Here is a 17,303-nt window from a genome sequence, read left to right as displayed (position 1 = left end):
TTCCAACAAATAAAAGTTTAATCAATTCCTTCGTATTCCATGAAATGAATTGCACACATATCCATTTAGTACAATAAAATTTGGCACAGACATAATAGTAAGTACAAATATATAAACATTCAGTAGGCCAAGGAATCAAAGTTTTGGCAGCAATTTGGGGATTAACTAAGCTCATCATACAATCTTTTGATCACTTTTGTTTTTGTTCCTTGTATAAAATTTGATCCTGTTATGATGTTGGACCTGTTGTTATATGGATAAATAAAAAATATAACTGCCTGAATAGGGATATCCCCATGGCATAGAATCATGGTTCCCAGCATCATTTCCCTGTCTAAATCTCCGGGAAAAACAAATACAATAAAAGCTAGAGTACTGCTTATAATGAGAGCCTCACTATAACGAGGGATTGTCAAATAGTTAATGTTAAAGACAGAAAATATTTGGTTATAGCAAGTTCAAAATTAAGAAGCATTTGCTATAACATCAAAAAAAAAAAAAAAAAAATCTTAGAAATGCCAGTTTTTCCTCCTCTTTCTAAAGAAATATTATACACATGAGATATGTGATGACTTTTGTCTCTTCCAGTGACTAAGAGACCACAGGACCAGAACTTGTGATTCAAAGTCGTTTCCGAATGACTGAGAAAAATTGTGCTCAAAAAATTTCCCGATTAGTTGAAAAATGCTGCTGAGTCCATGATGCCATGGAAGTGAGCAGCAATATAATGATTGAGAATTTTAAGTGCTAACTCTTTGTTGACAAAATCACTTTGATAATACAAAATTCTAATCAAAAACGTCTTAGAGAATAAACTGCTGTGACACAAAATTATTTAAATGAAAAGAGAGTTCTGTTCATTCGTTAATATTAGAATGAAATGATCTAAAACAGTGGTTCCCAACCTTTTTAATGTCACGGATCCCTTGTTGTATAGTAAAGGTAAATGCTCTGCTGACCCCACTATACCACAGAAGGTCAATTTTGATGCCACCCTCCAATAAAATCTAAAATATATTGTTTTTTATAATTTGCATATCACAACAAGTGGAATATATTACAATTTCACAGCATAAAATATATCATTAATGAAATGGTAATAAATGAAAATGATTCTGCAGACACCTTAAACAGTACTTGTGAACCACAGGTTGGGAAACAGATCTAAAAGATGTTTCAAAGCATGTAAAGTAGTAATTGTTTACAATTTTATAACCTGACACAACAAAGAAAAGAAATTCACTTATAATGAGATGTCTCTAAAACAATAATTTTCTTTGTGATTATGGACTGTCGTTATAACAGACTTTTATTGTGTATAATTCAAAATCTTATAATGCCAAATTTTGAAATTTTGATTCCTAAGTTTCAATTTTTTTCCCTTCACAAAATTTTTTCCTTACCTTTTTCTCAAATATTTGCATATTTCCCAGACTTTTGCCATATATTTTACACTTTTCCAGACTTTCCTGGACCATTTTTCATTTCCTCGATTTTCCCTGAATTTCCAGGTTGCTGGATAACCTGTACATCTTAGTTTTGACAGCCAAGTTTGCTTCCAAACTGAACTTCCAAAAGAACAATTAAGAAGAACAAAAAATAGGTAAGCTGCAAAAACCATGGTGAAATTGAACAAAAGAGAAACGAATGCACGAAAACAGATATTTGTATGTTTTGCGCCTGCTGTTTTCGTCTATAAAACTGCAAAAATTACAAACAGCACTTTGCATACTTATTTATACCATTGTTGTTCCCTCAAGCTAAGAGTCTAACAATGTGATGTCATTATATTATTAAATATATGCTGTAACTAAAAATAGAGAGCATATTAAATCTCTACTTCATTGAAAAATCAACTGTGCTGAAAATTTAACAGATTTTAGTTTGTGGCTTCCAATTCTATAAATTTACTTGCATATATTTACAGTAACAAACTGTAGGAAGGCATCAGTGATTGAGAAATACATTATTTACATGTGTTATGATTTGGGATACAATGGTGATATGATTCATACTTGAACAAAGAATCCCGAGTAAATGCATAAAAAAATGAATGATAAAAGATGGATGGTTAGAACCAGAGGCTTACGCAAGGGAAGGGATACAAGGTTCAGTTCATTCTCTCCCTTCTGTTAACCAAAAATTTAGAAAAATTCTAAATATTTTCATAAAAAAAATATTGAAATTTATGTCGATAGAAAATATTTTTTATATGATACTTGGGTTGTACAAAAATGATTGACAGAAGCCCTCTTACATCATAAACAAACTCTGCATGACACCTAAACACCAAAAAATTTACATCAGGGGTCATGAGCTATGTGGAATGCATAAATGGGACTAACAACTGGTGAATGATTAAGGAGAGAGGTTATTATTCTTGTCACTGTCTTTACAAGCATAGACAGCAAGAAAAGGTGATTATTACAGCAAACAACAAAGAAATAACTGGCAATAGTCTTCTGAGATGCCGAAGGCATTCTTTTGGTGCACTGGCTGCAGTCTGGATTAGGTATTGTCTGAAGGTATTGTGAAATTACTACAAAGCTGTGGTGCCACCTGGAGAAAATGGTCAGTGTTGCTTCAACGTGACAATGCACGCCCCCACAACAGCCACCAGACTTGCTACATCCTCACGGCATTGGGTATCACAGCGTTGCCACACCCACCATACTAACATGATCTGGCACCCTTGGACAACGCCATGTTTGAAAAAATGAAGACGTGTGCAAGATCAGCAACTGCAATGCAACGGGATATTGCAGGCTATTGTCCGTAGATGGTGCACCAACACACCAATAGAATGGTTTTCGTCACAGCTATTCTTAAACTCCCAGCCAAAGGCAGAAGTGCATAGACATAAATGGGGGAGTATAACTAATAAATGTAATATCCAGTTTTTGTAAATAAAATATTTTCCACTTCATGATTGCATTCGTGTCAATTTATGTATGACCTAAATATTTCAATAAATTTCTGTAAATTTATATGTGTTTTTGAAGGGTCGATAACTCAAAATTTCTGTGTAAAAAAATTTGTTCCCCCCCTCCCCCGAAACCTTTTGTTCCCTCTTGAAAGGTCGATTCTGCGTATGCCCCTGGTTAGAACATTGAATGAAAAATTGTTTCAGGTATGTTTTCTTGATGACTTTGATGAATGATTTCTCCTGGTCATAACGTCCGCTTGGGGTATGTCTTGGGGGCAGCTGAGATCAGTCTGAGTTGATGAAGTTTTCATGCTTACCTCATTGTTGTTCAATTCGTAGGAGCTGTTCTTTGCTTGCGGCTTAGTTTTGAACCTGCGAAGATTTTTGCAGATAATTTTCCAATTAGACATGTTCCGAAGGAAACGTATTTCAGGCGATGTTTTCTCACCAGACAAATCTTCTTGGTCTGGAACTATGGGAGGAGGAGGGAGCTGTTTCTGTTGAGTGACCTCCATCTTTGCACTATTGTCAAATGTCCTTTTGTTTGGAGCAAATACCTGTCTTCCTCCTTGATCTGTTGTATGGGGGACGTTGATTGATATGTTTTTACTTGGTACCGAAGTCGGTTTTTTTGAATAGTAAATGTTGTTCCAATTATGCTGTTGCATCGCTGAAAATAAAAAGTACATACCTAACTACATCCAAATAAATCACCATATTTAAAAGTTATACACTGATATAATATCTCAAATACAACTACTTGACAAATGCTAAGGAAGTGTTATTTTTCATCATACCAAATGATAGACATCCTTTTAAGAAATAAAACTTGTCACATGTTCAATAGACATCCTGAAATATCTCTTACGTAAAATGAAGAACGGATATCACTTCATGGCAAAAATAAGATAAACAAAAAAGTAGAAAATTCTCCTCACGGCAACTGTAAACAATAATAAAAAGTGCTTGTTCTGTTGGAAATAGGACAGGTAGAAGTTCATCAGTATTTGAAGTGTGACCTCCTTCGACATGGATGTTCAACCTTTAGGAGATTGCTTCATTGATTTGAAAACTTGCTGCAGGCCATTTAAAGTGATCTGAAACAGTACCGCAGGTCCCTTAAAAGATCTGTAAATGTGTTGTAGGTCACTTAAGTGATCTGTAGACACTTTGCAAATTACGCAAGTGCTCTGAAAATGTAATGAAAATGTCATCTGTAAATATGTTGCAGTGATTTACAAATGTGTGTGTCCACCCCTTGAGTGATCTGTACTGCAAGACACTTGAGCGATCTGTAAATATGCCACAAGCCCCTTGAGTTATCTGGGACAGTGCCAAAGGTCACTCAAGTAATTCAAGAATGTGCCACGAATGTACCACGTTGGTAACATGATTCATGTTACCAACATAAATGATTGGAAGAAGGTCTCTGAAAGCATATATTTTCTAAAATAATTGTTAAAGTAATGCTAAAATATATTAAAAAATTACCCTTTGTTTATTTGATCTTCAGCAATCGGCCATGATGATTGTGTGTTCAATGATTGCAGTCGATCAATCGATCTGGGTTTACAATAGGAAATATTTCCTCATGTAGAAATATACAAATGATTTTTAGTGATTTAATTTTATTTCATCTTGAGATAGAAATGTTTGGTGGGTCAGCTGTGCCTAGAAAATTGTCCATGATTTGAAGTATAGGTATTGCTTACGATCAGAGTCATATGCTACTTCTATTTCCGTCATCATTCTGTACTCATGACATGAGTTTAAAGTAACATTTGACCTAAGGTTTTAAGGTTAAAATGAAATAATAATCCAAAGTCTGTGCCTTTGTGTACTAATTGCTGGCGGATCCAGTTAGTTATTATTTAATGACCTAATATTATGTTCAAGATCCTCATGTAGGTTCAGTCTTGCCATACTTACGATGAATTACAGGGTTATCTCATTGTTGCCCTCACCAGTCGAGACAAATTTGGTCTAATTTCAAGTTGTCGACATTCTCATGTTTCTCACTGGGGAGAAACCGACCGCCCTGACTTGAAGTGATTACGCGTACTCTGACTTTTGGAGGTATTCTTCGGAACGGAGTATTGTCCAATGGACCGACTACGAACCTGATAATTTGTGTTACACAATGGTTGAATTGCTGTGGTTACTTGAATTTGATTGGACTCATTTGAATGTACAGCTGAAATTGGAAACCGATAGAGACTTCATGTTGGTGAGATTGCTCATTGTAATTTTTTGAGGGCAGTGATTGAACTGTTTTGCGATTCATAATTTACAATCATTGAATGTTATGCTTGAAATGTAAACAAAAAAGGAAAGGTAAATTTAATTGTTAATAATAAACCATTTTTGACGGAATATACTGTTTTCTATTTTCTATTTGTTGTTTGTGGATCATAAAAGAATCGGGCATGTAATGATCATTGTTGCACACTATGACCTATAAATATGCCACAGGTTGCTTAAGTGTTTTCAAACTGTGCGGCAAGTCACTTGTGGATCTCTAAATGTGTCAAGGGCATTTCAATGCTCTGGAACTGTGCCCGTGGGCTACTTGAGTGATCTAGAACTGTGCTGCAGGCTGCTTGAGTTATCTAGAACTGAGCAGCAAGTCACTTAAGTGATCTGGTAATGTGTCACTTAGTTCATCTGGTTCTGGCATAGATGTCTATTGACACTAAAAAATTGCTTGAACAGATAATGCAGATCTTTTAGGAATACTATGGAACAGTGCTGCGAGTCACTCAAGTCTCTTAAGAGACTAAGTGACTGTGGAAATAATCCATGCGTCACTTGAGTATTCTGTAACTGATTCTTTACAAAATTAAGTTCAATGTTTCAAGCCACATCAGATGACTTTGAAAATGACATTTTGCCTGCGGGTCATGGGTTGAACATGTATGTTTTAAGACACCGATACACATTTGCAGGGCTGGAAAAATCTCAGGTTGCCATGATGACTAAAAAATTGTTGTTGGTGCCCGAAATTTTCTTTGCGTAGTTACTGCAGCACAAAACTGCAAAACTAGCAAAAATCTTGCAGTGCAGGAGAGCAGCACAAAATGTTGTAGATTTATAGCAGCATATCTGCCAACACAAAATAAGGGTCACTATGCCCCAAAAAAGTCAAAAGAAGCATTATTTTGGACCTTTTCTGTTTGGGTAAAAGGGTTTTTGGCATCTAAAAAATTGTTTTGGTGCTTAGATTTTTTCATGATTTGTCCAGCCCTGCACATGTGTTGTGCATGCTGTCTACTAAATTGCTGAAGAAAGATTGAGAGATTTTGAGGGAGAGTACTGTACAGATGAGTGATCTCAAGATTAAAAAAAGGCCTCTGAAGGTAGAACTGCTGTGCAAAAGCACGCTGGATGCAGTGGGAAGATCACCACACCTCAAGAGGATAGGTATATTAGTGGTGAAAAGAAATGGAAATGCAGTGACTGGCCAGATAGCAGGAAATTTTGCCAATGCCACTGACACTCACATATATTTTTCCGCAATTAAATAATGTTGGCTAATGTTCACAGAAGCCTATAAAATGTGTTATACTATGAGCACATCATTGTTGAGAAAAATTACGTTGGTGTAAGGAGCATATTCATTGGGATCAGAAACAGTGGTTCAAAGTCATGTTCTCTGATGAATTGCGCTTCCGCATCAATGGTGATTATGTTCATCAATTACTGTGGAGAGAACAGGGAACTTTTCATAATTAGTAGAATGTCAAGGATATTGATCGCTGCAATAGAGGAGTAATGGCGAGAGTAAGTATCAAGCCCAATGGCCAAACTCTGCTTCTTTTTTTTGTTCAATGTTCCCTTTCTAGCAAGTGAAAATATTGAGCACAAGACATGACCCACATATTCGCTGGACCTAAATCCCATAGAGCACCGTTGGGATGCACTCCGCAAACGTACTGCTAAATGAGAAATCACATCAGCCTGTTCATAAAACGTAAGTGTTTTCTTTCGTGGATGCTATCCGTGATTGATAATCTTGGGTATATGAACTCTTAAAAGCTTTATATTCAGCTTCATATAGCTTAAAGTTTTATATTTTCTTTCTGAAGACATATTTAATCAGAGGAAAGAATTTAAAAAAACTTCAAAATACAAAGCTGCTGACGAAAAAACTTATGTTTACCACACGGCTGTTAATGGAATACAATAACGATTATACAGGAATTTTGGGAACCAAAGTTATGCCCCTGATAAATGATTGCAGATAAACGCTACGTAAACAAAGTCACGTCTTTGCAGTTGCTTAAATGCAATCACCAAGACTTTTTTACAGCTGCTTGATGGAAATGACCATGACTGTCCTCTGGGTGCTTTCCCTAACGACGATGGCAGTCATTGATGTCATGACAACACGGTAGCTCGCGCAAAGTCTAATTTTCTGCCAAAATCCAGCAAAATTTTAACAAATCCAGAGATCGGGAGGAAGGATGAAAAATATGGAGAGTTCGCAGGTCTGCATAACCCTCCTTAAACTACACAGGGACTCAAAATCAACTTGAAGGATGAATGGGACAAAATCTCTCATGCTCACCACAATAATTTAATGGACAACATGCACAACAGGTGTCAAATGTGCATCAGTTTCTGAGGAAATCACATTCATACTGATGAACTCATATCTGTCCTTAATCCCAGCAGAATGAGTATTTTTGTAACTGCTTACAATTATTACAAGGAGCATCTTTTATCCTTTTGCTTACATTGTTTTGCCATGAGGTGATACGCTCTATTTTGCATAATAGATACTTCAGGATGTTCATTAAACATGTACCCAAGTTTAATTTCTTTAAAATATGTCTATATGTCTAGGTAAGACAAAAATAAAATGTTCCTTAGCTGTTCCTTAGCATTTGTCAAGCAGTGCAACAAAGAGATTACTTTATGAAGTACAACTGACTGGATACCAAGAGAAGATAATTTCAGAAAGAAAAGTGGCATCTGTCTGTGAGGAATCGGACCAACAACCTCTTCACTGTCCAGGAGAGTGCTTTACCACTAAGCTACAGAGGACAGACATTTTCTAACCTTAGAACAATAGGTTTTTTTAAGCTGAATGGGATTGCACGGTAGACAGCCTCCTAACTCGGCAACAGCTCGTAATGACACTAGCCCCCAGATGGCAATGTATGATGAAACAATGAACCTAACAGCTAATTATATGAAGTACAACTGACTGGATACCAATTTATCTTTAAATTATCTTCACTTGGTATTCAATCCGTTGTACTTCAAATAATTAGTTGTTAGGTGCATTATTTCATTGTAAGAGATTACTTTGTTCCTCAAAGAGAGAGTTACTTTTATTATATCTTGAATCAAGCTTTCCCATATAAAATAACGGAGTTCCCATTAATTTGTCACACATTTTTAACACAGTTGTACCTCAAGTTACGAGTGAAAATAATCCAAGTTGCAAGCAAAAGCTATTAGTCAGAAATGCTTACAAAACATAAAAACTCTGGCATTTTCCCATTTTCACTTCAAAATATGGAAGACGCATGGCAGCACCAGTATAACATGGGAAAAACCATAACTTGTGGACAACATAATTACATTACCAATTTACCGCACACCAACTCCTGTCATATATATCACTATACTGTAATTTCCAACGAGTGGAGTTGGGTGGGAAATGAAGGCACCTCTATTGGTGGTCACCCTAGGCTCAGTAAGTAAAGAACTTATTTTAGATGTTCTTTTCCCAAATTTGAACATGCAGACCTTGATAGCATGGACCTCTGAGTGTATGTGTGACAGTAATGTAATTATTGCTGCCACACAAAAACTCAGAACACACTGCTAGAAATTCCCCAGAGGAATTTTATAAGGAAACCATTGTAACATAAGGGTATATCGAAATGCCAGCAGAAACCTTGTGATGAGTCCTTATGCACTTTAGTTAAAATAGAATGCTATAATAAATTTAAAATGTGTTTTTACATGAAAATGTCTGGAAATGTGTGTTATACATAAAATAATTGCAATTGTTTACCTCCACGCCGATGGTAGGCCATGGACTGCCATATGGTTAATAACTTTATGAATTAATTTAACCTGTAATAGGCCTAATGTTGTTGACCCTGACAAAGGTCTTCAATGTTTACATTTGGATTGATGCCAGATTCCGATTGTCACGCTCATTCAATATTGTTATATTATGTAAAAGCATGCAAATTAGATTATATCTGTTAGAAATGTTATGAAAATTTCAATGCCGCAGAGTTTCGAAGTTGATTGGTAAGATTATTATGTAAGACAGGGAATTTCCCTTAATATATCAGTTGTGTGTTGCGAACATTCACTTCCTCTTGTACTTCCTTGTAGTTGTGAAAGGTAGCAAGTGCTTTGAGCACTCCTCTGTCCTCCAGATGCAGTAATGGAAAAAATTCAATAATTCTCACCCTAGTAATTGCCTCTCCACCTTTTCTGTGATGACTAAAAGGATGAAGTTCCTTTGCTAAACTTCCTTCTGATGCCTCCATTGCGATCGAGCTTCTCTCCTGCTGATGATTATAACTGTGAGCTAACTCCACTATAAGTCTTCTCCTCCTAGGCTGATTGCAGACTGACTCAACAGTGCCCTCACTAATGGTTCTCAATATATCCATCAAAAAGCGGTTTCAGAGATGGAACAGACTTCCTGTTACTTTCTAGTCAGACTGAAGTTGATCAGGTGAGATCTATCAGATTTACTAGACTGCGACATTATATAATCATTAAAACTTTAAAATTATTGTATTGTGTTAACTTGTAATCTGAATTGTTCTTGTAAATTAAGAATTAATTGCAATAAATGTTTCAAGTGGAAAAATGTGTTTTCATTCTCTGCTATCCACCAACGATTCAATTATTGGAAAAAGAAAAAAAGTAACTGGGAATACCAAAAAAACTGGTACACCTGCCTAATATCGTGTAGGGCCCCTGGGAGCACGCAGAAGTGCCGCAACACGATGTGGCATGGACTCGACTAATGTCTGAAGTAATGCTGGAGATAATTGACACCATGAATCCTGCAGGGCTGTCCATAAATCCGAAGGAGTAAGAGAGGGGTGGGGATCTCTTCTGAACAGCACGTTGCAAGGCATCCCAGATATGTTCAATAATGTTCATGTCTGGGGATTTTGGTGGCCAGCGGAAGTGTCTAAAGTCAGAAGAGTGTTCCTGGAGCCACTTTGTAGCAATTCTGGATGTGTGGGGTGTCGCACTGTCCTGCTGAAATTGTCCAAGTCCGTCGGAATGCACGGTGGACATGAATGGGTGCAGGTGATCAGACAGGATGCTTACGTACCTGTCACCTGTCAGAGTCGTATCTAGACGTATCAGGGGTCCCATATCACGGCAGCTGCACATGCCCCATACCATCACAGAGCTTCCATCAGCTTGAACAGTCCCCTGTTGACATGTAGGGTCCATGGATTCATGAGGTTGTCTTCATACCCGTACACGTCCATCAGCTTGAAGCAATTGGAAACAAGACTCGTCAGACCAGGCAACGTGTTTCCAGTCTTCAACAGTCCAATGTCGGTGTTGTCGGGCCCAGGCGAGGCGTAAAGCTTTGTGTCGTGCGGTCATCAAGGGTACACGAGTGGGCCTTCAGCTCCGACAGCCATATCAATGATGTTTCATTGAATGGTTCACACGCTGACACTTGTTGATGGCCCAGCATTGAAATCTGCAGCAATTTGCGGAAGGGTTGCACATCTGTCACGTTTAATGATTCTCGTCAGTTGTCGTTGGTCCCGTTCTCGCATGATCTTTTTCCGGCCGCAGCGATGTCGTAGATTTAATTTTTTACTGGATTCCCGATATTCACAGTACACTCGTGAAATGGTCGTACGTGAAAATCCAAATTTCATCGCTACCTCGGAGATGCTATGTCCCATCTCTAGTGCGCCGACTATAACACCACGTTCAAACTCACTTAAATCTCGATAACCTGCCATTGTAGCAGCAGTAACCGATCTAACAATTTTACCAGACACTTGTTGTGTTATATAGGCATTGCCGACCGCAGCGCCGCACTCTGATTCGTTCCATATCTCTTTATTTGCATACGCATGCCTGTACCTTTTTCTGGCTCTTCAGTTTAGTTGCCCCTCCTGACATATTACCCTGGATCCGCGAATGCACCATAGATAAGGAAGAGACCAACGAAAGGAAATTATAATAGAAATGAATGCTACAAAGTGATAATATTTTTTTACACTCACCAACATTATCTCTGGATTTCTTCACTGACTGAGATATGTACTGTACAGGAAATGCTGGGTTCTTCATATTACTGCCACTTGCAGAACTTCTTTGAAAATCCTAGATATATTAACATACAAAATTCATCGTATTGTAAGAATCTATTTTATATAACAAACACTTTTATTTACCTCCTATAAGAAGTTTCATATATATGTTCAAATAATAAACATTGCCATGATTATAACTAGAGCCTGTAAGTTTAGGCACTAAAAATAGTCGAAATAGGCAGACAAAAAGGCACTAAAAATGCCTAAAATAGGCACTAAAAAATAAGCATTTATAATTTTTGGTAGGAAGAAAACATAACTACAAAAAAAAGGTATTAAGAGTCCAAAAACTATAGCTGAAAAATTGTTTGCACTTAATCCATCTACTGTTTAAATTATAGTTTATAATAACTGCAATATTATCCAAATTAAATTGATTTCAAGTCTAAAATAAAATGTTACTAGACCTTCAGGATTAGGCTAATTCCAGGGCCACCATTACTAGATGCAGTCATTAGAGAAAACGATCTGTGGGGCTCCCTCGAGTAGCGAATAATTCTCGTTTACTTGTATTATTTGGAATAATCATTATCATTTCTATAGATGGAACATGACTATCTTGTTCTATTTTTGTAAAAAGAAAAAATTAATTTTGTTTTAATATTACCACATATTCAGGACTCCTTCCAGCACGGGGCTCTGTGTGGCTGTCACACACCCTGAGGGCGACTCTTTTAAATTTAATTGAATACTAAATATGCATGTAAAATAAATAGCCATGGTTGTTTGCAGAGCATTTATGGTGCAAAAAGCAAAAAAAAACCAACAACATCGGGCCCCAGAGCTTTTTTTGCCCCTACCCTAGGTAGGGTAGTCAGGCATCGACGATCCCATTGACACTTACCCGAGACCCAAAAACAAGGCAGGACTTTGCGATTTCTTGGCATGGTCAATTTCTACAGTCGATTTTTACTGAAAGCAGCGACGACACAATTGCCACTGCATCTAGTAGTTCAAAATTGCACACGTCATGGCAAAACACCTATAATGTGGACACCAGAGATCATTAAAGCTTTCGATGACACAAAACTTAATGTTAGAGAAGCAGTTCTTTTGACACATCCGAGGCCCTATTCCCCAATCACACCCATGACAGATGCCAGCAACATAACTATCGGCTCAGTGGTACAACAACGCGTCAATGATATCTGGCAGCCTCTCGGGTTTTTTCCCCCCGCAAACTAAGTGATACTGGAAAGCGATGCAGTCCTTATGCCGTGAACTCTTGGTAATTTTTGCATCGATCATTCACTTCCGATATTTACTGGAGGGTAAACCTTTCACGGTTTTCACAGATCATAGGGCGTTGGTGTTCATTTTCAATCAGAATGTGCTGACAAGCTTTTTCCTAAACAAATTAATCAACTCAACTGATTGCTCAGTTTACAACTGATATTCATCATATCGAAGAAAAAAGCAATTTGGTAGCAGATGCTCTCTCGCGAGCAGAAGTTGGCCTACTTTTTCCTTCTTCCATGAATTACAAACTCATCGTCGAAGCACAGAGGAATTACCTTGAACTGAAGCAGTTGCTCGACAGAAATATGTCATCACTCACTCTTCAACAGCTACTTTCCCCCATCTGGAAAAACTCAACTTTTTTTGACACCTCTGTGTCTAAACCATGGCCATATATCCCTGAACAATATTGTTTGCAAGTGCTCAGAATTATTCATCAACCAGCGTATCCGGGTGTTAAATCCACTGTTAAAATGATCACAGACAGATATGTATAGCTGAACATGAAAAAAGAAATCCGAAATTGTGCTCAAGCGTGCATCGCCTGTCAGAAGTAAAAAATTCATAGTCATATCAGTCCTCATATTGGACAAATCGTATCTCCATCCAAACGATTCAGCCACGTGCACATCGGCATCGTGGGACTGCTTCCATTATCAGAAAGTTTTCGATACTGCCTCACTCATATAGAACAACTTTCAAGATGGCCCAAAGCCATTCCTATAGCAGATATTACTGCTGAGACTGTTGCTAAGGCTTTCACAAACATCTAGGTTGCACGGTTTGGAGTACCAGAAGTGATTGTTACCGACCAAGGTGACAGTTCCAGAGTGATCTATTCAAATCTCTTAGCAAACTACTGGGGATTGAACAAAATTGTACCACTCCATACTATCCGGAAGTGAATGGTGCCATCGTGTCCTTAAAGCAGCACTCAAGTGCCATTCCTCAACAGATTGGATGGGCGTATTATCAATCATTCTTCCCGGTCTAGGAGCGGCATACAAGCCAGAACTGGAATGCTCCACATCTGAACTGGCATATGGTGAACCAATGAAACTCCCTGGCGAGTTCTTCTCGGCTTCCAACACAGATGTCAATGAGAAAAAGTTGCTCACAGAGTTACGACACTTTTCAAAAATTCGGCCTGTACCTACCATAATAAATCCAGAACATTCATCCATAAAGAAAATCATTCCACACATGTTTTCTTTTGCAACGACGCTGTCAAGAAGCCATTGCAGTGCCCATATGATGGCCCCTATGAAGTGGTCGAATGAAGAAGGTCTATGAAGAAGGCGAAATAACACTATCACCATCAGATGCAAAGGTAGAAAGGTATGTGTGAACATTGCATGAGTGAAACCAGCGCACATTGCCACATACAGTGAGTCAAAGCAGAGAGCCCATTGTGACTCGTTATGGCAGGGCAAGTTGTCCCCCAAATCATCTCATTTTATAAGTGCATGTATAATTTCATCCTTATGTGTATATAAATAAATATTTTTTTCCTCTTGTCGTCAATAATTAGTTTGTGCAATCTGCACTGGAGGGGGGGGGGGGTACTGTGGCGCTGCGGTCGTTAACAGATAGCGCACGCTTCTGGGAGGAAGGAAAGAAATCAGTTGTCATTCCATCCGTACTCAACAAGGTGTACTATCTTCTTTCATATGAATAAATTTATCGTTGCTTCTTTCGTGTTAATTTGTGAAACCAAACGCTATTGAAACTTTGCTGCCCTTCTCCTGCTAAGTTATAATTTTATGTTCTTAACCCAAAATCACTAAAATTTGTAGGCCCTCCGAAGTAGCCACCCTGGGCTATAGTCCACTTTGCCCTCCCCCACCGCTGCTATGGTTGTTGAGTAGTCATTGACTCGCATTCCAAGGATCCAGGTTTGAACATCAGAGCAAGCTACCAACATAATGACTCACTTATCAATGTCATTTATGGCCCACTAATAAACATTGAAATGTTAAATGATATGAATGATGAAAGTCAGAAAGAACCCTTTGTTGTTCAACCCATTAATTTTTCACGAAAACAAATGACTGATGTTTTTGTACATATTGTGTATGTCATTGTAACATACCCATAGACCCCCGGCAGAAAGAGTCCTATTCTTACTCATGGTTATAAGTAGTTATATTTTCACTTCCATAGACTATGAAATGTTCGACCTTGATCGCATTGCCATTTTAATTGCTGTTGTTAATGCCACATTACAGTACCAAAGTTTCTACAAAATCCAATGTCATTGATTTGTTATGCAAATTTGTTTCACTATTTTTCCATTGCGGCCATGTTCTGATAAACATTTTCTGAGAAGGTCAGTCCCTGGAGATGGACCGAGCCACACTTTATTTTTCTGCATTAAATACCCAGAGAACTGGTGATTGCAACACATTCGTCATTCATCACCCAACTACTGGAGCAAGTATGCTCTCCTGATCGGCTTATGGTCAGTTTCTTGTCTATTCATTTGGCAGTATGCCGTTAAAATAACTTATACAATTAGAGCGTCGCTGGCTGGTTCCAGAAAGTTATGTCTTCTCATGATCTTTGTGATATGTCCCTAGTCATCCACTACCCTTTCTGATGCTGATCACATCTGTCGTCTTGCTTGGTGTTGATCGTCATCCCGGCTCTCACTGTCAGGCCTACAGCTTTCGCCTCACTTTTGTTTTACCCCACACACTCCTTGATATATACCACTCATATATTTACATTTAAACTAAAAGAACTTATCGAAATCAAGATTTTATAATGAAAATAAACTCCGTCATTTTGACCTCCTAACCAGATCATGGCCCGTCCCTCTGTCTCAATGAAGAGACTTTAGAAGGTAGTTGAAAATCTGAGCCATGCTGAGAAATGTATGTGTACATGTTTAGAACCTAATTTGAAGCTTGTTTCTGTGTAATGCTTGTTATAGTGCTGCCATCACAATTTTTCAAACTATGAGTGAAGTGTAATGATTGAATAATTGTATCGTTGTAGCCTGTTGCTCTCTGTGGTGAGACCTTCTTAAGAGGGTAGATCAGTTTGCATTCACTCAAAGTTGGGAACCACAAAAAACTAACTTCAGCCGACTATGACTGTGGCGAAAATGGAGTTTGAACCCGGGTCCTCGCGATACGAATCCATCATCAAGACCATTCGACCACCACAGTGAGGGTCATTTGGACTGGTATTGGTCCTTCTAGGTAGAGCGAAACATCTGTCCTAGTATTAAGTCTTTAATATTACATTTTTTATTTCCAAGCCTACCATTTTGGCAACAAATTTGCCACATTATGGGGCCAACTATTTGAGAAAAAAACTGTTAAATATGGATCCGAATTTTTTAAATGTCTTAAAATCGTTTCAATTGCTAAATAAATAAAGATGCAAAAAATAAATGCTAGCAAATAGTAATTTCAATGATGAGCTAATCAAAATAAAATTAACAGCACCTTATGATGGGAACTTTCACTTGCATTCTGCTGATAGGAGCTTGATTTCTTCCGGTTACTGCTGTTCGTTTTGCCAAAGTATTCAACTAGATGAAGTGATATTTAAAACCAATCATTTAACATTTGATATCGGTACATAATTTTTCTATTATATTTATATTCCATATGATTTGAAAAATCGGTAAAAAAATCAAACACTTCAGAAAATGATTTTATGAAAATGTTTCCAAATAAAAAAATAGTTGGAACATGTGTGTATGCATTTTATACACATTGAGTGGCCACTTTATTATGGCCACCTGACCATTTTTTAGCAAATGAGGTATAGTGCCACACTGTTGCTGCTAGAGGGTTAGACTAGCAATGATGCCTCAGCTTATGAAATTTTTGGCTAACAAAAAATTTTTTTTCCGTGATTTTTCTGCCTCCACTAATGAATATGGATTCGACTAACAAACATTTTCATTGATATGGATGCATGTGCTAACATAAAATAGCTGCTTCATCAGCTAAATTTTAGTGTTTTAACCTAAATCAGAATTACTGTCACTCGAGCCAGATTAACTCACTTTTACCTCGGAATCTTCTTCCAGATGTATCTTGACCTCTCTTTTGTAAGGTTCTGAACCATTTCAGGTAAAATGAATTCAGCTAATAGAAAATGGATTTTAAAAAAAAGGCCAGTGTTTTTAAAGGAAGCATTCTTTGAGTGCAAGAGTCAGCATCAAACTGAATGGTCTGAATATTGTAGGAGCTTATCTTTTCATCTGTGTGTATCAGACACAGAAATGAGCTAATCAAATCACAGATAGATGGGGACACCTACGAACTCGACTGGGATGTATCAACACCAGCTACATCTACCACTTTTAGTAGAATAAAGCTGGCATTGTTTGTGTACAATGTCAGTATCACATCTTCCTGTAAATTCTCATTCATCCAATTTCTAGGCTTTTCATTTTAGCCTTCTGTCAGTTTTTGTCTTATATTTTATAGCAGTAATAGGTGTTTTAAGAAGCTTATCTTCAAATTTTGGGCAGTATCTGGAACGAATTAAACAATTTTGTATAGAAACCTATGGGAAATCATGTTTCAGCAAATGAACAAAATTATGGAATGAATTATCTTTGTTAGCCAAGGTACCGCAGTATATAGAATTCAGCTTTTCTTTTACATATAAAAGAAAAGCTAAATTCCTGAGACAGTGTAGTATCAATTAATTAATTGTGATTATATGGGGAAAGAATGTGATTTGATGGACTTTGAAGATGGTATGATTGTAGAGGTGAGTATCAGCGAAACCGCTGCATCTGTAAAATGTTCAAGAGTAGCTGTAGCTAAAGTATT

At 37.5% G+C, this 17,303-nt stretch overlaps 1 protein-coding gene across 2 annotated transcripts in view; it reads right to left on the bottom strand.

The window, feature by feature from the left end:
- Positions 1-17,303, bottom strand: part of LOC149063643 (uncharacterized) — a 76,048-nt gene continuing 58,745 nt past the window's right edge. For both annotated transcript variants that reach the window (XM_089255805.1, XM_089255807.1), the window contains exons 19-21: positions 15,957-16,042; positions 11,173-11,272; positions 1-3,596 (exon numbers count right to left, since the gene is read on the bottom strand). In XM_089255805.1, coding sequence (XP_089111931.1) covers positions 3,127-3,596; positions 11,173-11,272; positions 15,957-16,042 — 656 coding nt within the window. In that variant the 3' untranslated portion in view covers positions 1-3,126. The remainder of the gene's footprint in view (positions 3,597-11,172; positions 11,273-15,956; positions 16,043-17,303) is intronic.

This window comes from Pholcus phalangioides, unplaced genomic scaffold (assembly GCF_987345545.1).
Source record: "Pholcus phalangioides strain wild (caught in Gottingen) unplaced genomic scaffold, Ppha-v1.0 ptg000172l_1, whole genome shotgun sequence".
NCBI lineage: Eukaryota > Metazoa > Arthropoda > Arachnida > Araneae > Pholcidae > Pholcus > Pholcus phalangioides.
The sequence above is the reverse complement of the archived record's forward strand: the minus strand, read 5'-3'. Positions and strand labels throughout refer to the sequence as shown.